The 26,847-nt window shown below is 35.6% G+C and overlaps 2 protein-coding genes and 1 pseudogene across 2 annotated transcripts; 1 reads left to right on the top strand and 2 right to left on the bottom strand.

The window, feature by feature from the left end:
* Positions 1 to 1,708: 1,708 nt before the first annotated feature.
* On the top strand, positions 1,709 to 2,353 carry LOC139888034 (uncharacterized). The gene has a single exon (XM_071871069.1). It carries the CDS (start codon positions 1,709 to 1,711, stop codon positions 2,351 to 2,353), a length of 645 nt encoding a protein of 214 aa, XP_071727170.1.
* A 3,724-nt stretch (positions 2,354 to 6,077) lies between these two features.
* On the bottom strand, positions 6,078 to 13,085 carry LOC139891099 (protein RICE SALT SENSITIVE 3). Its single transcript, XM_071874027.1, has 7 exons — positions 12,955 to 13,085; positions 12,829 to 12,879; positions 12,232 to 12,351; positions 12,030 to 12,135; positions 11,777 to 11,818; positions 7,534 to 7,590; positions 6,078 to 6,782 (listed from the first exon to the last, which is right to left on the bottom strand). Exons 1-7 carry the CDS (start codon positions 13,083 to 13,085, stop codon positions 6,078 to 6,080), a joined length of 1,212 nt encoding a protein of 403 aa, XP_071730128.1.
* A 4,827-nt stretch (positions 13,086 to 17,912) lies between these two features.
* Positions 17,913 to 18,026, bottom strand: LOC139894797 (small nucleolar RNA R71; annotated as a pseudogene).
* Positions 18,027 to 26,847: the final 8,821 nt, after the last annotated feature.

The raw sequence follows: 26,847 nt of genomic DNA, 5'->3' as shown, positions 1-26,847 counted from the left end.
GCCACCCACAGGTAAAATACAACAAACAACGGATGAATGTGGCATGATCCTCACATTGTAAGGCGCCACAACCTGCAAAGCAGTTATGACAGACAAGAAATAGGCCCGACGGGATTAATTTTGCTTTTGTCAACTTGCAGGGAGAGTAGTACGATCATGATCAAGCATGTTCTTTTTGTCCTATTACATAACATTTTGGACAAACGGGATCAGGCTATAAATAAGGAACTAAAACCTCCATTACAGGGAAAGGATACAACATCACATCACACATATACTATTATTAGCAACCCTGTTCTAATACCCAAACCTGCGTTAGCAGATAGTGCATTACACGCGCTACCGGACACACAACACTCAAGCCTTACTTTAAAAGGATGCAGGTAACGTTCTACGAACACTAACCTTAAGACACCCCCTCAAGCCATCAGTACCGGCAATCCCGACGATGGTGGGTGAAACGTCTCAAACCCGTTTATTAAAAACGACACAATTTATTTATAATCACAGCAGCAGGTGCGGCGCACCTGCGGCGCCGCATGTGCCAATTGCGGCGCACCATAAAGCTGATCTTTGACACCTCAAAGTCAGTAGCAAATTTCACATTATGGTGCGGCGCATTCCTTTCAAGTGTGGAGCACCATGTGCTGAAACTTCAGTTTCCGCCTTAAAAACCCCTTTTTGACCCATTTCCAAGTACACCTTCGACGCCAAACTGCACATATCGAATAACACCTATTTTAATATCCAATAACACTTCAAAATATGCCATCATTATATCAATCACGACCTTGGGCAATACATGACCCTTTGGAAGTTAAGGTGGCTATTTCAACCCATTTAGTTTAATACTCCTAAAATAAGGGCCCAAACGTAGCGTTTGGGAATTCAGTACCCAAACTAAGCAATTAACCAAAAGCATCTTCTAGAACACAAATCACATTAGTTTCAAATTGGGCATAATCACTAGAAAATATTAGCATTTGTTTCTAAAGAAAAAAAAAATAGCTCACTTTTTATTATGGAATCATCTAATTACAACCCTAAGAGTTGTAATTAAAAGTATTTATGTGCATTAAATAGTAGTACATTTAAGGGTAATTATTTTCAAGAGTAAGTAGTTATTAAAATGTATAAACATAAATTAATGTTTAAGTTTTTTAATGACAACTTTTAAAGTTATCGTTACAAATTTTTCTTTTTTATTACGGAGTATTACTTATGAATCTCATATGAAATTTTAATTCCACATTATAATTTGCCGGTGTCATTTATTGATTATGTATAAAACTGCATGACTGAATAAGTTTGGATATTGGTCAAGCAAGTCTTTTCTATTTATACAGCGTATATCCATTAAATTATACTGTAAAACTTTATTAATTTAGCTTCAAATACCAAGTGTGTGTTAAAATAAATATGATAAATATGACCACCTTAAAGTTTGATACATTTTTAATTTGTTTAATTGTAATTGTAATTCTCTTATAGAGAAAATAAAAACGTTACCTAATAAGAAAACTAAACGAGTTGGCCACGTTAAACTTACGACTCCGGACCCATATGACCTCCTCTTTAGGGGGCAATTCAAGAAGGGGCCCAATCCCCATTATTCTCACTTTCTCATATTTTTTTCCGAGCATTATAAATTCATGCCAACTTTACATCCAATTGCAATGCCATCTAGTTTCCATTTCCTACCAACATTATGGAGCCTCATCGCCGGAAAAAAGCTAATTCCACCGGCGATATCTTCACTTTTCCGGCCATGTCACCCGATATAAAGTTCGAGTCAGAGTTAGCCGATCAACTATTCTTCAATGGAAAATTCCTCCTTCATGATTTCCCCGTGCAACCTACCAATTTCAACATTCCAAGATCAATGATCATGAGCCGAACAAGCAGTATAAGTAGCAAGAGCTCGTTATTGTCTTCTAGAAGTAATAGCACAAACAGTCGTACCAGCAGCAACAGTAACAGTACTAGTAACAGCAGTTGCACTAGTGCGAGAACAAGCACTAGTGAAATGTCACATAAAAACAAATTAACAACGATCAATCAAGCAAAATGTGTTGCAACTAAAACGACCAAAACAAACAAAAGGTTTCCAAATAAGGAAAGTAAGCGTCAAATTTATTGTAACGAATATAGTCATTCACAAAGGTGGCAGTTTATTGCACCAACTCCATTGTTGAACCGACGAAATTCTTTGAAGAAAAGGAAGAGGTGTAAAGGGAAGCGAGATGGTAGCGTCAGAAAAGGGATTTTTCGGAGGCTTGTTGGGTGGCTTGTGACGACATGTCAAGAGTGTCATGCGATCGAACCTTCAAAGAGAACAAAAGTGAGAACATGATTACCATATTGTTCTTTTTTTTTTTTTTTTTTTTTTTTTTTTTGTTTCTATATATTTCTTTTTTATTATTATTTTTCACGGGATTTGAATATGTAATTGTTGTCACTTTTTTTTTTTTTCCTCATTCATTTTATTGTTGAGGTTTGAGAATTTCAATTGGTTTGTTTATTGAATGGAAAATGGAATTATTTGTCCTTCACTATTGAAGGGTTATATCCGGTGTAGTATGCATAAATGTGATTCCATATATTTATATTAACTCATCATATTAGCCTAAGTTATAAGCAGTAGTTGGGAATTTGGGAATCTAAAGTGAAAACCCAAATTAAACTCTGGTAGAGTAATTTGTAACTTTAGATGATTGGATTAGCCATTTGACGTGTAACTTTGTTAGTTTTGGAGATGAGTATTAAATAATAGGCTAGCTCAATTTAACTTCAAAAGTTAACTCCAATTTAACTTCAAAAGTTAACTCGATAGATTGAGGAACTCGAGCTATGAAATATTTAGCTACATTGTTGATGTGGGATGAGATAACTCAACACGCCCCTACACACGAGGCGAAGATAACTGCGGGCGCGGTCCCAACATCAAACATTAGCTCTGATACCATATAAATTATTAAACTTGATCCAAAACTAACCCCAAAAGTTAATTCAAGAGGTTGAGGAACCCAATCTATTATAAGTAGCATTATATTATATTTAACTACATTGCCGACGTGGGATGAGACAACTAAACAATAAGGTTGAAACTTATAAGTATGGTCTTGTTAGGCCATCTTCTTGCCATTTGGCTACTCAGTCGTTTTGAACTTTATCTTTCATATATGCTATTCTTAGAACGTATCATATGGATTTTACAGGTTACCATCATTCATCAATTATAAGGTGTTATAAAACTTAAACCAAATTACTTAATACTCCATGTAAGGGGGTGTTTGGGTTTGCGTTTTCAAAACTGATTATGCGATTTAGATAATTAAAATCAAATAATTAACTGTAGCAAAATGTGTTAAATATTAATGGTGTTTAGATTTGATTATACTGTTTCATAACGCAATAATCGATTAATTAGCCTTTTAGGTGTATGTCAAATCAAATTATTTGATAAATTAACGAGTAGTTGTGGGAAAAGATAAGCAGAAAAGGAAATAATTAGATAATCAAATAATCACGTTTTGCTGCAGTAAAGGGTGACCTGTTTTTTCATTTTCACGTTTTGAGGTCTTCAAATCGCAATTAATTGATTCTAATATTTAGTTTGCCAAACACTATTTTTTAATTATTTACGTTTTGAAAACGTGATGATCAAATAACCACCTTCCAAACGCAAAAACAAACACCCCCTAACTTGAATCCTAAGTCAACTTTACCACTAAGCTAACCTAGTCCTAAATTTCTAACCAGTACAATCAGTTAAGTTTCATATTACTACCTCTAAGTATGCTAATAATCAAGCACATAAATGATCCTTTATGTTTCGGTCTATACTTGCCAACAAAAGAGGGGGATATAAGGGTCTTTCAATTTTAACACCGCGATTCAGTGCACCGTTAATAACCCTGATGTGAGAGATGATCTAGGGTGTTCAAATATTAACCCACCATCATCGGACTAGCAGACATTGATGGCTCAAGGAGGGGTTGTGAGGGTTTATGTTCATAGAACGTTACTTGTATCTGTTAATGAAAGCTCTGGAGCTGTTATGATTCCAGTTAAACGGGTTATTCGCCTAACGATGATGAAATGATATTAGAGAGTGTTTAGAGTATTTGGTGATGTGTTAATGTGTAAATGTGTTTAGAGTATTTGGTGATGTGTTAATGTGTAAATGTGTGAAAGTTTGATGCCCTGCTTATGGTTGAACGTTTTAGTTACTTAGTGACACGTAATAGGACAAATGGAACAAATCATTGTCAAGTCGTACTATTTTGTCTCTAAAGTTGAAAAAGTGCAAGTGGTTCCTGATCAAGCATAGACAATCTGCCAGTTGTCTGCCACATCCGTCGTGCAACCTGCAGCATCATCTGGCAGTTGTACAGTGTTGGGATTGTGCCGACCACTTATGGTGTCCTTTTTGTCAATTCGTGTACTACTGTTATTATCTGTACTTTTAAAGTCCTTGGTCCAGCTTTCTGTCAGCGCCAGTTTTATAAGCGTGCCTGCTTGTAGCATGAGCTTTGTAAGTGTGTTTGCTTGTAGTGCGCCACAATGGTATTATCATGGATAGCGCACTCACGTTTTTACTTAGTAATATGTTGATTGTGCAATGTTAGTTACGTACTGGTCACGCGTGATGCGTGTATATGAAGTATGCGAGTATGCGCATCATTAGCTAATATTCAACATATGAGGATCTATGTGAAGACTCTCTCATTGATTCTCTTCAAAGTGATTAACTTTCTAATGAACACACTTGTAGCCAGGGGCGAAAGTGTGTAGGGGCAGAGGGGGGCGGCCGCCCCCAGTGGATTTTTTTTTCAGAGTAAAAATTTTGGATTTTTCGACTTTGCTCCCGGTAGTTTTTTTTTTTTTTGCCTCCAAACCTACAAATTTTGCCCCAAAACCTTCAAATTTTGCCCCAAATTCTCCAAATTTTGTCTCAAAATCTTCAAATTTTGCCCCAAAATCTCCAACTTTTGCCCCAAATTCTTCAAATTTTGTCAAAAAAAAATTGCTACGGTTTAATTTTTTTTTTTTTCCCCCGGTAAAAAAAATCCTAGTTTCGCCTCTGCTTGTAGCATATACAGTAGTAGTTTATAGGTAGTTTACTAAGATCTACTTGAATTGGGTCGTCATTGATATAACTTGGAAATCAGTAGCATTGCATTTCTCAATTTTCTTTCTTAATTTTCTCGTATAACTTATATTTCATTATGTATCTGCCAAATAATTTAATTACTGCGGCATTGGTGTTAAATATATAAAACGACGTGTGCTGTAATCTTTGTACGACTAATAGTTAGGTTTAGGTTAGTTTTATTTACACCTTTAGTCCTAAACTTAACCTTGACTAACGAATGTTAACCATAAGTCCATAACCACCTCTCCTCATATTGTGAAAACAAATCAACACTTTGAAAGCCTTTCAATTGCTTCCATATATGCAAAAACGTTTTTGCCCAACCCTAACACACCAGCCTTTTTTCTAAACACACATTATCATTTTACCATTTCCTAAAAACACAAACTAACTCTCTCCCTAATTCATCAAAAAAACCAAAATCAACAAGAACACCAAATCTGAATCCTTGTTTACGTTTTTGTTTATTAGTTATCATCTGTTAAAGATTGCCATGTACGGTATTATCTATAGATTTATATTTTTCGGTTTATTGTTCTAACTATTATAATTCATTTTATTGTGTTTTGATTGAATCTGGTACGAAATTACGAATATAGATGTTTACGATTGGTACTGTTTTTGCGTCTAAATTAGGTAGCAACTTCAACACTAGGACATCCATTTATAACAGAGTTGCATAAACCTGCCCTGATATGTATGCATTCGTAAGTTATAATGTACAACTGTCAAGAACCACCATCAAGAAAATAATGCAAACCAAAAGACAGTTATATAAATCAACCACACCAACTAGATCAAAGAAATATTGTATGCTAATAGTACAAGTGTTATGAACCAACAAGATATGAAATGAGAACAAATAATACAACTAATTAAAATCCTTTAACTGATACATACCCTTCATCTCATCATTATATTACTCCAAGAAAGTTTCCATGACATCAGAGTACATTGAGGCTTCAGGGTTCCTGTATTCTCCATTAGGGTTGTGTTTATTATGGTGATCGAGCGATGAAGATGATGAAGAAGAAGTTGTCAATCTTGCAGGCAAAGTGAAGCTTCTTTTATACTTATTATGATCTACCTTTCCAAGGTTATGATCCGAGTTTGTGTTATTATCCAAGCTCAAGAAATCGTTCGGGTTCTTCATTTGGTCAGGGTGCCAACCCTCGGGCTTGTTTCCTAGCCCGTCTGAATTGAAAAGTAGTTTGGCTTCATCAGTTCTTCCTGTGAGGGCGCTAAAGAAGCTCAGCCCGTTGGGCCATTTGATGTCATTTTGAACATGCTCTGGGCCAGGGCCCATCATGTTGTCCAACTGGGGTTCGGATGAGTGAGGGTGTAAGAACATGTGGGGTTCGTCTTTTGATGACCCGGGTGGGTATCCAAGTTGTCCTGGGTTGTGAAAGTTGGGTGATGGCATTGTTCTAGGTGGAGCCCAGTTGAAGAGAGGTGGTGGACGGGTTGGAATTGGTGGTTGTTTTAGCGCCATTGCCGTGGAAGAAGGCGATGAAATGTTGCCTCTAGTCGATGCAAATAGTTGGGAAAGATAGAAACCAGATTGATAGCCAAGTGATTCGAATGTGTGCCTCATTCTAAGCACAAAATGAAGGTCTTCGGGAATCTATACACATAATAGACGACGTAATTAGTAACTTAAATCCAACCCAAAAGGTATAATCAACAAATGATGTTACTTTTGCCTTGATATATATTCAAAAACTGTAGGCTCTATTGAGTCGACAGCAATCGTCGATTTATTGGCGATTTGACTGACTCTTAGAGCCTAAATTAAATTCCAGGCATGATTTAAAACCCCTGGAAACTTGATTCTACCATTTTCATGGCGTCTACTTATTTTTATTTTATTATTTTTTATTTTAAAAAAAAAACTTTTTCCTACTTAAAGGCCGGAGGTCCTCTCGGAAGCAATCTCTTTATCCGTCGAATAGAGAGAGAGATGACTTTCTCTACTTTTGAGAGTGTTTCACTCTGGGTGGAGAAATGACTTGTCTTTATTCTCGGATAGGGGAAGGATTGTCTACATCTCACCTCCCCATACACCACTCATGTGGTATTGAATTTTGTTGTTGTTGTTGTGTATATATTCAAAAACTGTAACATTTTTGGTCATAAGACCAAAAGTAAAAGAAAAGGGGAAGAGGGGGAAACAGTGTAATACAGTGAAATATCATGCATCACACATCTTATGTACTCCGTATCATTCGTCACATTATTTCCCCTTCCTCCTTTTTTTTTTATTTCTCCATGATCGCGCCCCAATATATAACATATGATATATATAAAACATCTCCATGGATTGCGCCCCAATATATAACATATGATATACATAAAACAGAATAGATTACACTTACAATCTTGCAAGAACCAAGTTGCAAAAGTCCATGACCAGCTTGAATCACAGCTATAGTCTGTTAACATAAGACAGAAACTCACAATTTTAACCGTCACAAGATTGTTAACCACCATATAATTCATTAATTCAATCAAATACGGTCTGGTTTATGCAAAATGGATACTTGTGATTCATTTTTAAACGACAATAGTCTGCATAATAAAGCACCCGGTAGGCGATAACTATCTTAGTGAATCTTAACTTCTAAAAATACTAATTTTTGGAAAAATTGGAAGAAAGAAAGGTTGAACATTTAATACATTAGTAACTGATTATGATAGTTCTCAGTTTATTGTTGTGGTCAAAAAGAACAACAGTGATGACATTTAATCTAAAAAATGGGATAGTCTAGTTGGTTAAAGTTGGACCATATTGTAGAAGTCTATCGCTCATATTCAAATATCTATCATAAGTAGGTATGAATCTGAGTAGAAGACAAATTATGCAACTGTTTGTTATTTAATTCTTCTTAAAGTATAAAAAAATTAAATATCTAGTTTTTCATAGCTGTGAAAGGTCATTGTCAAGGGATATCTTCAGAAGTAGCCATTGTAAATGTATACGGGCACACTCAACCGCGAAAAAGGTCAGATTCTGGAACAGCTTACAATCCTTAATTAACCACGACAACATTCCATGGCTTTTATGTGGTGACTTCAATGAGGTAAGATCCCAATTCGATAGATTAAATTCTGATTTCAATTCCAATTGGGCGGCTAAATTCAATGAATTTATCAACAACACATGCTTAATTGATGTTCCTCTTGGTGGGAGTAAATTCACACGGGTTTGCGATAATGGAATTAAGTTCAGTAAAATTGACAGATTCTTGATTTCCGAGGAATTTAACGATATTTGGCCTGAAATTCATGCTACCGTTCTTGATAGAAAACAATCGGATCACGCCCCGATTATTCTAAAAAACGGTTTCTATGATTTTGGTCCCAAACCAATAAGAATCTTCAATGAATGGTTAAAAATCGAGGGTGTCGATCAGATCATTGAAAATATTTGGAACCAACATTACTCGGGTTCAAGAGCAGACTGTATTGTTAGAAACAAATTAAAGATGGTCAAACTTGAACTGAAACAAGCTAGTTCTGTCTACAACAACCTCGATACTGAAATCCAAAGCCACGCAAACGCTGCCAAGTTATGGGAACGAACTGCAGAATCGAGACAATTAAATGATGATGAAAGAACGTCCTGGCTAAATGAAAGAAAACAATGGTTCCTTAAAGAAAAAGTCCAATTAAACATGTTGAAGCAGAAATCTAGAGTGAAATGGGCGCTCGAGGGGGATGAAAACTCAAAATATTTTCATAATTTTGTCAAGAGAAGGGCCAATAAGAACTCAATTCGTGGTATTCAAATCGATGGCATTTGGTCAGACAACCCACAAAAAATAAAAGAGGAGGTTTACTATTACTTTTCGACTATTTTTAAAGATACTGATTCGGATGCTGGTTCCTTCTTATTCCAATGCCAATGTATAAATGACAACGACAACTCCCTGCTTGAAGATAGATTCACTGAAGAAGAAATTTGGCAAGCAATTCAAAGTTGTGGGAGCTCTAAAGCTCCGGGACCCGACGGATTTAATCTCAAATTTTACAAAAAGTTTTGGTGGCTAATGAAAGACGACATCATCAAAGTTTTCGATATGTTTTGGAACCGGATGGAAATCTCTAAGGGTTGTAACGCATCCTTTATTACTCTTATTCCAAAAAACGACAACCCTTTATGCCTTCGTGATTACCGTCCAATAAGCCTTATCGGAAGTATGTATAAGATAATCTCTAAAGTGCTTGCGAGACGACTTAAAAGTATCATCCATAAAGTAATCGGCGTCGAGCAAAGTGCTTTTATCGAGGGTCGGTATATCTTAGATGGAGTCCTTATTGCAAACGAAACGATTGACAATCTGAAAAAGGATAAGAAGAAAGGACTTATCTTCAAGGTTGATTTCGAAAAGGCCTTTGATCGGCTCAAGTGGCAATTTATTCTCGACACAATGAAGAGTCTCGGGTTTGGAAACAAATGGTTAAAGTGGATAGAGGCCTGCCTCACTTCGACAAGTATTTCCGTTCTCGTTAACGGGTCTCCAACCAGCGAATTTAAACCGGAAAAAGGGGTGAGACAAGGAGACCCGTTATCTCCGTTCCTTTTCATTATTGCAGCCGAGGGCCTAAACCTACTTGTTAAAAAAGCTGTTGAGACAGGATCTTACAAAGGCGTTTCGGTAGGTCGTGACAAAATTGTCGTATCGCATTTACAGTATGCCGATGATATGATCTTCTTCGGGGAATGGAGTGACATAAATACCACAAACCTGATGAAACTTCTCCTATGCTTCGAAAAACTTTCAGGTTTAAAAATCAATATCCAGAAAAGCAGTCTTTTCGGTATAGGAGTAAGTGAAAGTGAAGTCTTAAGAATGTCGGGTAAGATGAATTGTTTGGCAGGAAAACTTCCATTAAAATATCTTGGTCTTCCATTGGGAATGAAAATGAACAAGTTGAATGCGTGGGATTCGGTCATTTCGAAATTCAAAAAACGTTTAGCCGATTGGAAAGCTAAAACTATTTCGTTTGGTGGTAGATTAACACTCGTGAAATCGGTGCTTAGCAGTTTACCCTTATATTATTTCTCCTTATTTAGAGCTCCAGCAAGTGTTGTCAAGCTTCTAGAATCCTTGAGGTACAATTTCTTTTGGGGCGGGACGGGTGAATCTAAAAAACTTTCTTGGGTCAAATGGGAAAAAGTGCTACTTCCTTACAAAATGGGCGGGTTAAACATTGGGTCCCTTTATGCAAAAAACCTTGCACTTTTATCCAAATGGTGGTGGCGTTTCAAAACCGACCAAAATAGTTTATGGGCGAAAGTCATTACTAGTATTTACGGGTCGGGGGGCGGTTTAGATTGTGCTAACCATGACAGGACTTATTCGGGAGCAACAACTTGGAGAAACATTATTAAAGTTGGTGCTGCTATAGATGCTCAAGGAATTGAATTCTCATCATCCTTCTTCAAAAGCATTGGAAGTGGAAACGACACCTTGTTTTGGGAAGAAATGTGGGTAGGCAACAGCAAGCTAAAAGACTCATTTGGCAGGCTATATGCTCTCGAAACAGACAAGCAGGCTACCGTCCAAGATAGAATTAACGGGTCATCGGGGTCAAATGTCTTCAATTGGAAATGGGCCAGGCCGATCAGAGGTCGAGCCCATAATGATTTAGATCTGCTCGTGGGTTTAATCGAAAGTATAACTTTTGTCTATGGGGAAGTTGATAAGTGGAAATGGCGTTTAGATCAAGATGGAGTCTACAAATCGAAAACAATGGCTCTATTAATCGATGATAAAAGGCTGGGCACACATTCTTCATCCGAAACACTATTAAATAAAGCAGTACCACAAAAAATCGGTATTTTCGTTTGGAGAGCAAAACAAAAAAGGATCCCGGTCAGAGTCGAACTCGACAAACGAGGGATAGATTTAGACTCTATTTTATGTCCGTTATGCTCCAACAATACAGAAACAGTGGATCATACTTTATTGGAGTGTACCAAGGTTAAAGAGTTATGGTTGCTATTTTTCAAATGGTGGAACTCTTCAAATGCAAATTTGTCTTCTCTTGAGCAGATTTTCGATTACACTTCTGCCCATCCTGGGATCACAAAAGTTGGCAAACAAATATGGCAGAGTGCTAAATGGGCTTGTAGCTATTTCATATGGAGGGCCCGAAACGAGGTGGTTTTCAAGAACAAAGTGTGGAACGGGGATTCGATTCTAACCAATATTCAAACGGCCAGCTTCGCTTGGATCTCGAAACGCTTAAAGAAATCCAACTTGGATTGGTCACAATGGCTAATTAACCCGAGCTCCTTCATCTCCTCCAACCACAATAGATCGGGAGTCGGCTAATCTTCCTTGTTACATTTTCTAATTTCTAATTTCTTTTGCTTTTCTGATTTCAAAATGTAATTTTGTATATAGCCATAATTCGTGGCAGTTTGTATCCCTTTGTACTCTTTTCTTTCCTGGTTATAATATCTTTTTGCTTTTCAAAAAAAAAAAAAAAAAAAAAATAATTACTATTTTAAAATCATCAAAAAACTATATTAAATTGTGATAATGTATTCTTAGATTGATTGAATCATGCATATGCCATAACTTTAAAAAAAAATTCATGGATGATTACCTGAATCCCAGCATCAAATTGTTCAGTCCATTCAGTAGGAATCTTTATAAACAGAAACAAAAACCTTGTTAATCAACCTCAATAGAATCAGTTTTGAAAGCTGGATCATACATCATATGTAATATGTAATATGTAATATGTAATATGTAATATGTAATACTACAAAACTAAGATGAAACATTTAAATAAAAAATGATTTTATCATGAGTATGATAGGCTTATGAATATAAGTGTGTGTTCTTAAGAAGCTTACAGCATCAAAAGAACTCTGCCAGTAATTAGATACATTCTGTTCAGATTCTGTAGGCTCTTTGAACACCCATTTATGACATTTATCAGAAGCAACTTTTCCCATTAATCTGCATTTCAAGAAAATCAAACATTATAAGAACACAACTTAATTTAGAGATTAATGTCATTAAATTAAATTTATGATACACCTACCAAGTACCCACCCTTCTCCATAATTATAGAGCTGAATTGACATTTTGCTGAATGATTTCTTAACTTGATCTTCACTTCCATCCATTTCTTCAACTCTTCCTCTACAAAATCCATCTTCCCACATTAACATCCTGCAAATTAATCAATCATCAATTAATCATTATAATAAATGGGTAAACATTTAAGGTTGTTTTGTTCAGGCTACCAGGGAAGGTAAGTATGTTTACTAACATGTACGCAGTTTAACCGGTTATCCATGACAGTTTACGACCATTTTCTCTGGTTATCCCAAATTACGTTGTTTGTGAGGTTTGAACCAGAAACCCCAGCCACTAGGCTATCTTGGATGGTTAATCAGATCACCATAATCATAACACTAATCCATTGTTTCATTTCAGGCCTCATTTGCACTAAAACACAACATATTTCAACTTTTTTACCATTAATTATTTGAAACATGCTTACATATTCATGCAACTTTTTCTAACATGGTTACATTAACTAGTAAAATAGTTAAAAGTACGCCGCATGCGAGTACAATGAGTAAACTGCAACATATATACACTCAAACTTATATATAAAAAAAACTATATAGAAGAAGAACTTACAAGCTACCATTGTCGTCTCCAACTTTACACCCGTTACCACCTCGAAGTCGACTGAAAACAAACATATAACCAAATTGAAAACCTAAACAAACTGCCACTGAATTGGATAAAGAAAAGTGTACGTACGGGCGAGGACGAATGGTCCAGAAAACAGAATAAGTCCAATCAGATGTGATGCATAAGTTTCTGAGAGTTTCATGAAGTGCCATCATTCCTATTGCTTCTTTGCCTCTGTCTGTTGCCCCTGAAGCTGCCATTTTTTTTAGATTTGTACACTCCACTAATTAGATTGTTCTTGAAAAATACTTGTAAAAACAACTTTGGAGTGAGAACTAGTCTTGTTGTTCACTTGTGTGTAACCAGTTACTAAATGGCTCTGATTTCTGTAGCTACCTCTATGAGTATATTTGTACTGGTTGTAGTTGTTATTTTTATTGATATTGTTGTTTTCTCTCTTAAATGACAATTATTATTGACAAAAGAAAATACATAAAAATGAGGTAAAAGGATGCCTGTTCATAGTTTTTAATTTAAAAACTCTGCTTTGTATTTGGTTTTTAGTTTAGGGGATGTTTATTTTTCTTTGAATTTGTCTTTGTTTTCATTTACTCCTTATTCTGGAGGGGTGTTTGATTTCATGTCTTCTGAAAATAAACATATTTTCAAATTAAATGTCAGTTTAAGTGATAAAGAAACAATAATTTTACTTATTAAATTAAGATCCGTGCATAAATAAACCAGCTAATAGATAAGTAAACATGCCCTTAGTATTACAAGATTCACATACATTGCCTAATATACTCTTAGTTGATGTTTTACACAATTTTAATGTTAGAATTTATTTAAAGATACTTTTTAAAGATTGTATTATGGTGAATTTATCAAAAATTTAGATATGGAAGTGATCAACCAAATTTAAACTTAACGATTTGGTCAGCTTGGTCAAGTGCTATATCTTAATGATTGAGGTTACAATGACTTCACATAAAATATTTAGAAAAATGCTAATTGTTCTTCAAAAGAATAAAATAAAGAGTAACAAATATTTGTTAAAATGACGATAAGGGAATCTTTACCGGTCAAAAGAAGGAGGGGACTTTCGAGGATTAGATTTAGATTTAATATTTTTAAAATAAATAAAATGATTTAGTATTGATTAAAAAATATTAAACCAAGATTAATACGGAGTATGTCACGAGGTCACGTGCCTTGTCCAGTGAGTCGGTGCACCGTTTTCCACACGGAGTAAAAAAGAGTTCTGCGCACGAGTTGCGGGTAAACATATTCCCTCACCCACACGCGTATCTTTGGAACGCGCCCAAACTTTAACTACGTAGTATTACGGAGTATTTCGTATAGCTAGAGTGTGAGCATTGAATTACTCAAGCGCGTGTGAAATGTAATGTATTCCCGCCTTGACCGGCCGAGGAATCGGGTAGGCCCACGGATCGTATGTGGGTCATATTTCGGTTTAAGAACCCGTTTTTTTTTTTTTTTCCTTTTTTTTTTCCTTCAAATCATTATCATATGTTTGTAGGGTGTGTGATCTAAATAATAATACGAGCTACATCCAATGAAACTTATCAGGATAAGATACTAGAGCAGGGGATAAATATTCAAATCAAAATCAATACCGTATGAATTCGTTACACAAATACTTGCAATATTAGCTTATCGATAACACCACACTCTTGAACTGTTCTACACTAATAAACAATTATAAGTTAGGGTTGAAGGTGGTGGTTCTTGGTAGCGGTGTACGGCGGCAATAAGGAGCAAAGCGGAGACGATTTGTTTAGGTTTAGAAGTTGTGAATGTGTTGTGTGTAAAAGTTGTGATCTGGTGGAATTGTTTTGGAGAATATATCAAAACGATTTCTTCCAAAAAGGAAGGGATTTGAATTTTCCAAAATAAGAGGGTGGTGGTTAAACTAACCTTCACCAGTGTTCGTTATGTTTAGACGCTACGCATTTTAATCCAAGAATAATTAATATTTAATATTATTCTCATAAAAGCCCTCACATTCGTGGATTGATTTTTTTTGTTATTCTTGTTGCTGCTTTTAGTTCCAAATAACTGAAAAGTACGTAAATATTGAATGAAATGAGACTAAGCTTGAATATTTTAATATTTATTTATTTATTTATTTTTGGAGCGAAAAGAATAATAATAGCATATGTCAATAATAATATTGGGGACCCTTTGCTTTGAACAAAATCGATATACTCTACGTATTTAGTGCCAGCTGCGTATAGGGGGGACCTTGGCTCAGATTCAATTTTGAACTTCAAGAAATTGACGTAGATATGGGCTCATTGGAGCCCGAAAACTACTATGGCTACAATGAGTCTAGAAACTAGCATGGGCCCGTTTGAGCCTGAAATGCCAACTTCGGCTGACTTGCAACTACAATTATCTCAAAGCCCGTCTCTTAGGCCCGATTATTGTAAGACCTAAACGCACGTGAATATTTTGTTTTGGTTATAGAAGCCCAAATAGCTATAACTTAACTATTTTCACGTATAACTAGTAAGAGAGACCCGCGCGATGCGGTGGGGTCTTTTAGATTGCATATTTATATTTAACGCAGCGTTATGTATTTATAGAATTAAAAACGTGTTGATGCGAGTGTATTTGGATGCACGTGATTAGTACCTAATGTACCTAATGACCAACACATTTTTAATGCCAAGAAAATCGAGTAAAAAAGGAGGACGAAACCATCGATATGATATAGTTAGTTTGGGTTGTTTATTATATGTGTATATATATGTATGAAAGATACACTGATACGCTACGTTTTTTTTAAAAAGTCCGTTTCGTGTATAGTTATTTGCATTGTGTTCGTAAAATTATTTCGAGTTAAAATTATTTAACTCACGGCGAGTGGGAAGATACGGCCCGTTAAAAATTTGAGTGGAATTTGTTTAAAGTTTTTTAATAAAATTATAATTTTACATGTTATACCCCTGAAGTTGTTGCAGACTAAATCCCTATATATATATATATATATATATATATATATATATATATATATATATATATATATATATATATATATATATATATATATATATATATATATATATATATATATATATATATATATATATATGATCGGGTCTTAAACGCCGATCATGATTGATGTTAAGAGGTGAATTTTATGTGTACATTTGAGGCTTAAAAAGCTATTTCATGTGGTTTTTATAACGAGTAACGATTTGGGACGAAAACGCGAAAACGGGGGTTAAAACAAGAAAAAAATGCGAAAACTGGAACCCAGCCGCAAGGAGGAGGCTGGTGGGCGCATGTAGGCGCCTGGCAGGGTGTCACAAATCTTTTCAGGTGGAATTCGGGCATAAGGAGGCGCCTGGATTTGGCGCCCGGGCGTAATTTGCGCCCGGTGAGCATAATTTGCGGCTGGAGCTATTTTTGGATAAAATTTGAGGCCGAATTTGAGGAATTTAATGCTTGGGAGTTACCCTACTTCACCCCTATATAATGAAAACCCTAGGGTACGAATTGATAACTTTTTCCATCAGTTTTTAGAGCATCAAACACATAAAAACACTTCATCAATCATCATCAAATCAAGATTCAAGCTAGGTTTCAAGGAGTGTTCATCATGCAACTTCAAGAAGCAACCATGATCATCATCACCAACATGCTGGGCTAGTTTCTTTCACTTTATTCCTTGCATGAACAATTATGTTATGTTTAGTTCTTCATTTACTTATGTGATTCTTGAATTTGTAATCCTTATGTCTTTTGGTTTATAATTTCATTGAATCTTTTGAATTATCATTTAATGCAAGTTTGAAAGTTATTGATTGTTGTAAGACAAGTGATTGATATTTAACATCTTGTGCTTAATTCAACCTAGTTACAATTTAGTATAGGGATAAAGACAACATGTGTAAGTAGTATTGCTTGTGCCCAAGATAATCATAAATTGGAAAACTAAAGAAGTCTTGTCTATGAGATTTAGTTGATAATTTGATAGCATAAGGACTTGTTGAACTAATGCATGCATAATTAGGATTGTTAAGGAATAAAGCCTTCCATCCAATTGATTACAACCTTTTTAATTAGCTCATTGTTTATGCTCTTAAATACTCAAAGTTTACACTTGCTTAGTAATTGTTAATCTAGTCTTTACTTTAATTAATTTTAGTTAATCACAAACAAACAAATCCTGAAATTACTTGCTAGTTAACCATAGCTTCCCGTGGAACGAATCATGCTTACCCTATCTAAAGTAGAGTAATTAGGCTATTTTTGACCGGCCCTTCGACACCGATCAAATTTTGACGGCGCTGCCGGGGAAGTGTGCGCTTGATTGCAAGCTCTTATTTTATTGCTTTCGTGTTAAATTAGAAAAACCATAAAAATTATAAAACCAATAAAAATCCAAAAATAGCGTTTTGTTTATTTTATTTTTGCCAGTTTTACGCTCGGTGTTCTTGTTTTTGTTGAAGTGCAGGTTAGTGTATGCAAACTCGGAGTTTGGGAGATCAAAATCTTAAGCCTTTAGACCCGGAAATCGAGAAATCCGCAAAAGCTAATCGAAAAGCTACAAGAATTTTAAAGGGCTCGACAGTGGCTTCAGAATCCACTTAACCACAGTTAGAGTCACATCCAATTGTTCCACCAAACTCTCCTAAATCAGATTCTGATACTGAAGAGGAAGTTTTTGATCAACGAGACGAGATGGACGAACGACAGAGAGGAGTAGATACTTACTACCAACCGGGTGATTTTAAGGATCACTCACCCATTGTTTATCCTGCACCGGCAGGAGGAAACAATCGACAATTTGAGGTCCGACCTCAACTCATTTCGATCTTGTCAACCTACCGAGGTATGGCTAACGAGGAACTATATGAACACATCACTGAATTTAATGAGATATGTGCTACTAATCAGGTAAATGGTTTCACTGATGATGAGGTACGTCTTCGATTATTTCCTTATTCACTTAAAGAAAAGGCAAAACGATGGTTTCTCTCTTTACCCGCCCGGAGTATTAATACTTGGGCGGTGATGAAAAAACGGTTTTTAGAGGAGTTTTATCCCATAAGTAAAACTTCAGACATGCGTACGCAAATAAAATATTTTAAATAATTACCGGGTGAATTATTTCATGAAGCGTACGAGCGTTTGAAGGAGTTACTTAGAGCATGCCCACACCATGAGATACCAAAGTGGGAATTGGTTAAAATTTTCTATGATAGTTTGGATTCCCAAAATAGGCAATTCCTTTTAGCGGCTAGTGGTGGGGCATTTTTAACTCGATCTAGTGATGATGAGTGGACTTTCTTTGAGCAATTAAGCAAGGGTTCAAAAACCCAAGCTTCGGTTAATCGGAAACAACCTAGTACTTCCCGAGTGAATCATGTTTTCGACTTGGGTGGTTCATCTAGGAACTTAGAACAAGAATTAGATGATTTGAAAATGCTTATATTTAACAACCCAAACCAGGGTCTTGCTTGTAATGTTTCGCAGGTTCAGGAGGTTTGTGAGATTTGTGGAGATCCTTCTCATTTTGCACACGGGTGTAGGAATGGGATCCCACCTGTGAATTAACAAATAATGGAAGAACAGGTTCATGAGGTTCAGGGAAGGAGGTTTGATCCATACTCTAACACATATAATCCGGGATGGAGAAATCATCCAAACTTTAGTTGGAGCAACAACAACTCTCTAAATGCTAACAATCAAGGAACCCAACCAAGACCTCAAAATAACTTCCAAAACCAAAACAACTTTCAAAACCAAGGAAACTACCAAAACCCTTATCCCAATAACCGAAACCGAAACCAAAACCAAAACCAAAACAATTACCAAAATCAAAACAATTATCAAAACCAAAACCAAAATCAAAACAATGCTCCACCCAATCAACCATCGAGCTCGGATGCCAAGATGGACGTGTTTATTTCCGAAATGCGAAAAATAGTGGAGGTGCAAAACAAGTCTATTGGTGCATTGGCTAAGGAGATTGGTAATGTAGCGGAGAGTAAGGGAAATCGGGAGCCGGGTACCATACTGAGTTATACGGTGTTAAATCTAAATCATAAGGACTCGGGAAAAGGACATAGTGTAAACATGGTAGGCACCTTGCGTAGTGGAAAGAAGTATGACAATAAGGTTGGTGAGAAAGAGGTAGCTCAACGCGATGCAAGTAAGTCTCCTATCGTTCTTGATGAGGAGGATGAGGTAAGTGAAAATATTGACCATGGGAAGGGGGTGGAAAATAAAGAACCCATCTTTAAAGAAATTGGGAAATCAGACATGGAAACTAATACCATTCCATTCTCCGAGGCTTTGGAGTCCCCAAACCAATTTCCTTATGGGAAAAAGGGACCGAAAACAGATGATATGTGGGAAACATTTAAACAAGTAAAAATCAATATTCCACTTATTGATGCAATCAAACAAATTCTAGCATATGCTAAGTTTTTAAAAGATTTGTGTGTTCAAAAGCGTAAACTCAACGTATCATTGCCCAAAAAGGTAAAATTAACTGAAAAAGTGAGTGCTGTAATTTCAGGTTCACTTCCACCTAAGTTTAAGGACCCGGGGACACCATTAATTTCGGTTACGGTGGGTAATGTTAATGTCAAAAAGGCTTTGTTGGACTTAGGGGCTAGTATTAACATACTTCCATTGAGCCTTGTTGACCAATACGAGTTGGGAACTTTAAAACATACAGATATTCTTGTCCAACTTGCGGATCGGTCAATGAGAACTCCACGGGGTATATTAGAAAATGTGATTGTGAAAGTGAAAGACTTTTATTGCCCGATAGATTTTATAGTTATGGACACAGAGACCACTTTTAGGGAGACCCAACCGACGATCATTCTTGGTCGTCCATTTTTGGCCACAATTGATGCTCTTATCAATTGTAGAACTGGGGTTATGGACATTTCTTTTGGTAATAAGAGATCACGGATTAACATTTTTAATTCATTACATACACCGGATGTCCAGGATTGTTTTTTGTTGGATACTAACCATGATCAGGTTCAAAAGTATGCACCGAATGTGAAAGAGAAAGAGGAGGTAAGGAAATCTAGTAAAGAGGGTATGACAAGTGAATTCATGGAATCTCAAATAAGAAATAATGCAGAAATTTTGATGAGTCAACAAGAGTCGATACAAAATCTTGAGCGAGAATTGAAAAATCTGAGTCAAGTTCTTGAAACCAAGTTGAGTTCGTCTATTAGCACCACTTGTTCATTACCGATTAAAGAAACCGTGATGGAAGTATCCACCTTTGTTGGGGTGGATGAAAAAGTTTCTAAATGTGAAGAAGATGAACATTGGGTAACCCCGATGACGAAAATTAAATGAGCAGGTATCAATGAGAAAATTAAATGAGCAGGTATCTAGTGATAACAAAATGGAGAATTGTGTTGGGAAGGTGTCTGTTGATACACTTGAAAAGTCTGAAGAATCCGATGAAAAAGTAGTCAAAGTAATGGGAAAAACCGTAGAAAAACTCGTTGAGCGGTTTGGAGGTCACAAGATCAAAGTGAATAAGAATGAAAAGGTGAATTCTCGAGTTGATTATGAGGTGATTTCCAATTTAGAGGATCTTGAAGGGCCTAAGTGTGGGGGAGATAGTGAAAACCCGCTACATAGTTCTTTGAGGCATGATAGTGAGTGTAAGGAATATGTGGATGACCCGTGAAATGTCCCGTTCATATTGATTATAAACGTTCCATATTAATTGATTTCGTTGCGAGGTTTTGACCTCTATATGAGACGTTTTTCAAAGACTGCATTCATTTTTAAAACAACCATAACCTTTATTTTATCAATAAAGGTTTTAAAAACATTACGTAGATTATCAAATAATGATAATCTAAAATATACTGTTTACACACGACCATTACATAATGATTTACAATAGAAATATATTACATCGACATATATTTCTTGAATGCAGTTTTTACACAATATCATACAAACATGGACTCCAAATCTTGTCCTTATTTTAGTATGCAATAGCGGAAGCTCTTAGTATTCACCTGAGAATAAACATGCTTTAAACGTCAACAAAAATGTTGGTGAGTTATAGGTTTAACCTATATATATCAAATCGTAACAATAGACCACAAGATTTCATATTTCAATACACATCCCATACATAAAGATAAAAATCATTCATATGATGAACACCTGGTAACCGACATTAACAAGATGCATATATAAGAATATCCCCATCATTCCGGGACACCCTTCGGATATGATATAAATTTCGAAGTACTAAAGCATCCGGTACTTTGGATGGGGTTTCTTAGGCCCAATAGATCTATCTTTAGGATTCGCGTCAATTAGGGTGTCTATTCCCTAATTCTTAGATTACCAGACTTAATAAAAAGGGGCATATTCGATTTTGATAATTTAACCATAGAATGTAGTTTCACGTACTTGTGTCTATTTTGTAAATCATTTATAAAACCTGCATGTATTCTCATCCCAAAAATATTAGATTTTAAAAGTGGGACTATAACTCACTTTCACAGATATTTCCTTCCTCGGAAATAAGACTTGGCCACGGATCGATTCACGAACCTATACAAATATGTACATATATATCAAAGTATGATCAAAATATAATTACAACCATTTTTATTATGTTTTAAAGATTTGAGTGTATTAAGTCAGTTGTCCTCGTTAGTAACCTACAACTAGTTGTCCACAGTTAGATGTACAGAAATAAATCGATATATATTATCTTGAATCAATCCACGACCCAGTGTATACACGTCTCAGGCTAGATCACAACTCAAAGTATATATATTTTTGGAATCAACCTCAACCCTGTATAGCTAACTCCAACATTACTGCATATAGAGTGTCTATGGTTGTTCCAAATAATATATATACATGGGTCGATATGATATGTCAAAACATTTGCATACGTGTCTATGGTATCCCAAGATTACATAATATATTAGAATACATGTATAATACAATATAAGTTAGCGAGGATATAATTTGTATAGATTTGTTAAACATTTCCCGTAGCTAAAAAGATCAAAAATATCCAATCTTGTTTTACCCATAACTTCTTCATTTTAAATCCGTTTTGAGTGAATCAAATTGCTATCATTTCATATTGAACTATAATTTAAGAATCTAAACAGAAAAAGTATAGGTTTATAGTCAGAAATTTAAGTTACATGTCAATTACTAAAGAGGTAGTCATTTCTGTCGAAAGAACGACATCTTGATGACCATTTTGAAAAACATACTTTCACTTTGAGTTTAACCAAGATTTTTGAATATAGTTTCATGTTTATATGAAAAATAATTTTCCCAGAAGAACAACTTTTAAATCAAAGTTTATCATAGTTTTTAATTATCCAAACCAAAACAGCCCCCGGTTTCACTACGACGGCGTATATCCGATTTTATGGTGTTCATCGTGTTTCCAGGTTTTAAATCATTAAGTTAGCATATCATATAGATATAGAACATGTGTTTAGTTGATTTTAAAAGTCAAGTTAGAAGGAATAACTTTTGTTTGCGAACAAGTTTAGAATTAACTAAACTATGTTCTAGTGATTACAAGTTTAAACCTTCGAATAAGATAGCTTTATATGTATGAATCGAATGATGTTATGAACATCATTACTACCTCAAGTTTTCTGGATAAAACTACTGGAAATGAGAAAAATGGATCTAGCTTCAAAGGATCATTGGATGGCTTGAAAGTTCTTGAAGCAGAATCATGACACGAAAACAGTTCAAGTAAGATTTTCACTCGAAATAAGATTGTTATAGTTGTAGAAATTGAATCAAAATTTGAATATGAATATTACCTTGAATTAGAAAGATAATCTACTATAAATAACAAAGGTTCCTTGATCTTAGATGATTACTTGGAATGGATTAGAAAGCTTGGAAGTAGACTTGCAAACTTGGTAGTATTCTTGATTTTTATGAAACTATACTTATGGAATTTATGAAGAACACTTAGAACTTGAAGATGGAACTTAAGAGAGATTAATTAGATGAAGAAAATTGAAGAATGAAAGTGTTTGTAGGTATTTTTGGTCGTTGGTATATGGATTAGATATAAAGGATATGTAATTTTGTTTTCATGTAAATAAGTCATGAATGATTACTAATATTTTTGTAATTTTATGAGATATTTCATGCTAGTTGCCAAATGATGGTTCCCACATGTGTTAGGTGACTCACATGGGCTGCTAAGAGCTGATCATTGGAGTGTATATACTAATAGTACATACATCTAAAAGCTGTGTATTGTACGAGTACGAATACAGATGCATACGAGTAGAATTGTTGATGAAACTGAACGAGGATGTAATTGTAAGCATTTTTGTTAAGTAGAAGTACTTTGATATATGTCTTGAAGTCTTTCAAAAGTGTAAGAATACATATCAAAACACAACATGTATATACATTCTAATGGAGTCGTTAAGTCTTCGTTAGTCGTTACATGTAAGTGTTGTTTTGAAACCTTTAAGTTAACGATCTCAATTAATGTTGTTAACCCAATGTTTATTATATCAAATGAGATGTTAAATTATTATATTATCATGATATTATAATGTATGAATATCTCTTAATATGATATATACATTAAAATATCGTTACAACGATAATCGTTACATATAAGTCTCGTTTCGTAATTCTTGAGTTAGTAGTCTTGTTTTTACATATGTAGTTCATTGTTAACACACTTAATGATATATTTAAATATCATTTTATCATGTTAAATATAGTGTATCAATATCTTAATATGATACATATGTATTTAGTAGACGTTATCATAACGATAATCGTTATATATATCATTTCGAGTTTCTTAACTTAGTAATCTCATTTCTTATGTATATCACACATTGTTAATATACTTAGTGAGATACTTACTCATCATAATCTCATGTCAAAAATATATATATGTCTATATATACCACAACATGTAGTTTTTACAATTTTGTAACGTTCGTGAATCACCGGTCAACTTGGGTGATCAATTATCTATGTGAAACTTATTTCATTTAATCAAGTCTTAACAAGTTTGATTGCTTAACACGTTGGAAACATTTAGTCATGTAAATATCAATCTCAATTAATATAAATAAACATGGAAAAGTTCGGGTCACTAGAGTACCTACCCGTTAAATAAATTTCGTCCTGAAATTTTAAGCTGTTGAAGGTGTTGACGAATCTTCTGGAAATAGATGCGGGTATTTCTTCTTCATCTGATCTTCATGCTCCTAGGTGAACTCGGGTCCTCTACGAGCATTCCATTGAACCTTAACAATCGGTATCTTGTTTTGCTTAAGTCTCTTAACCTCACGATCCATTATTTCGACGGGTTCTTCAATGAATTGAAGTTTTTCATTGATTTGGATTTCGTCCAACGGAATAGCGAGATCTTCTTTAGCAAAACATTTCTTCAAATTCGAGACGTGGAAAGTGTTATGTACAGCCGCGAGTTGTTGAGGTTGCTCCAGTTGGTAAGCTACTGGTCTGACACGATCTATAATCTTGAATGGTCCAATGTACCTTGGATTTAGTTTCCCCCGTTTACCAAATCGAACAACGCCTTTCCAAGGTGAAACCTTAAGCATGACCATTTCTCCAATTTCAAACTCTATATCTTTTCTTTTACTGTCCGCGTAGCTCTTTTGTCGACTCTGGGCGGTTTTCAATCGTTTTTGAATTTGGATAATTTTCTCGGTAGTTTCTTGTATTATCTCCGGACCCATAATCTGTCTATCCCCCACTTCATTCCAAAAAATCGGAGACCTGCACTTTCTACCATAAAGTGCCTCAAACGACGCCATCTCAATACTAGAATGATAACTGTTGTTGTAGGAAAATTCTGCTAACGGTAGGTGTCGATCCCAACTGTTTCCGAAATCAATAACACATGCTCGTAGCTTGTCTTCAAGCATTTGTATCGTCCTTTCGCTCTGCCCATCAGTTTGTGGATGATAGGCAGTACTCATGTCTAGACGAGTCCCAAATGCTTGTTGCAACGTCTGCCAAAACCTTGAAACAAATCTACCATCCCTATCAGAGATAATAGAGACGGGTATTCCATGTCTGGAGACAACCTCCTTCAAATACAATCGCGCCAACTTTTCCATTTTGTCATCTTCTCTCATTGGTAGAAAGTGTGCTGACTTGGTGAGACGATCAACTATTACCCAAATAGTATCATAACCACTTGCAGTCCTTGGCAATTTAGTAATGAAATCCATGGTAATATTTTCCCATTTCTATTGCGGGATTTCAGGTTGTTGTAGTAGACCTGATGGTTTCTGATGTTCAGCTTTGACCTTAGAACACGTCAAACATTCTCCTACATATTTAGCAATATCGGCTTTCATACCCGGCCACCAAAAGTGTTTCTTGAGATCTTTATACATCTTCCCCGCTCCGGGATGTATTGAATATCTGGTTTTATGTGCTTCTTTAAGTACCATTTCTCTCACATCTCCAAACCTTGGTACCCAAATTCTATCAGCCCTATATCGGGTTCCGTCTTCCCGAATATTAAGATGTTTCTCTGATCCTTTGGGTATATCATTCTTCAACTTTCCTTCTTTCACAACCCCCTATTGCGTCTCCTTTATTTGAGTAGTAAGGTTAGTACGAATAATTATATTCATAGCTTTTACCCGTATAGGTTCTCTGTCCTTTCTACTCAAAGCGTCGGCTACCACATTCGCCTTCCCCGAGTGGTATCGAATCTCAAAATCATAGTCATTCAACAGTTCAATCCACCTGCGTTGTCTCATATTCAGTTGCTTCTGATTAAATATATGTTGGAGACTTTTGTGGTCGGTATATATAATACTTTTGACCCCATATAAATAATGCCTCCAAGTCTTTAATGCAAAAAACAACAGCACCCAATTTCAAATCGTGAGTTGTATAATTTTGCTCGTGAATCTTCAATTGTCTAGACGCATAAGCAATCACCTTCGTTCGTTGCATTAATACAAAACCGAGACCTTGCTTTGATGCGTCACAATAAATCACAAAATCATCATTCCCTTCAGGCAATGAAACGCCTTCTCTTGTTCATCCTTCCATTCAAATTTCTTCCCTTTATGCGTTAATGCAGTCAATGGTTTTGCTATTTTGGAGAAATCTTGGATGAATCTTCTGTAGTAACCAGCCAATCCTAAAAATTGATGTATATGCTTCAGAGTTTTTGGGTTTTCCCACTTTTTAACGGTTTCGATCTTTGCCGGGTCCACCTGGATACCTTCTTTGTTCACTATGTGACCGAGGAATTAAACTTCTTCCAACCAAAATGCACACTTTGAAAACTTAGCGTACAGTTTTTCTTTCCTCAATACTTCTAGCACTTTTCTCAAATGTTCTTCCTGCTCTTGATCATTCTTTGAGTAAATAAGTATGTCATCGATGAAAACAATGACAAACTTGTCAAGATATAGCCCACACACTCGGTTCATAAGGTCCATGAACACAGCTGGTGCGTTAGTCAATCCAAACGGCATAACCATAAACTCGTAATGACCATAACGCGTCCTAAAAGCAGTTTTTGGAATATCATCCTCCTTTACTCGCATTTAATGATATCCAGAACGTAAATCGATTTTTGAATAAACCGACGAGCCTTGTAGTTGATCAAATAAGTCGTCAATTCTCGGCAGTGGATAACGGTTTTTGATGGTAAGTTTATTCAACTCTCTGTAGTCAATACACAACCTAAATGTACCATCCTTCTTCTTGACAAACAAAACAGGAGCTCCCCATGGTGATGTGCTTGGTCGAATGAAACCACGTTCTAATAGTTCTTGCAGTTGGCTTTGTAGTTCTTTCATCTCACTGGGTGCGAGTCTGTAAGGAGCACGAGCTATTGGTGTAGCTGCTGGTACAAGATCTATTTGAAATTCAACAGATCGATGTGGAGGTAGTCCCGGTAATTCTTTCGGAAATACATCGGGAAATTATTTTGCGACAGGAACATCATTGATGCTCTTTTCT

The sequence above is a fragment of the Rutidosis leptorrhynchoides genome, chromosome 2, assembly GCF_046630445.1.
Source record: "Rutidosis leptorrhynchoides isolate AG116_Rl617_1_P2 chromosome 2, CSIRO_AGI_Rlap_v1, whole genome shotgun sequence".
Classification (NCBI taxonomy): Eukaryota; Viridiplantae; Streptophyta; class Magnoliopsida; order Asterales; family Asteraceae; genus Rutidosis; species Rutidosis leptorrhynchoides.
This window is presented reverse-complemented; position numbering and strand designations above follow the sequence as displayed.

What these genes read in the sequence shown, in the direction of transcription:
- LOC139891099 (XM_071874027.1), bottom strand. Translation starts at nt 13,085, where the DNA reads ATGGCAGCTTCAGGGGCAACAGACAGAGGCAAAGAAGCAATAGGAATG. An exon ending in TGGACCATTCGTCCTCGCCC is followed by an intron (nt 12,880 to 12,954) that starts GTACGTACACTT and finishes GTTTGTTTTCAG; the next exon opens with TCGACTTCGAGGTGGTAACG. An exon ending in GGAGACGACAATGGTAGCTT is followed by an intron (nt 12,352 to 12,828) that starts GTAAGTTCTTCT and finishes ATTAATTTGCAG; the next exon opens with GATGTTAATGTGGGAAGATG.
- LOC139888034 (XM_071871069.1), top strand. Translation starts at nt 1,709, where the DNA reads ATGGAGCCTCATCGCCGGAAAAAAGCTAATTCCACCGGCGATATCTTC.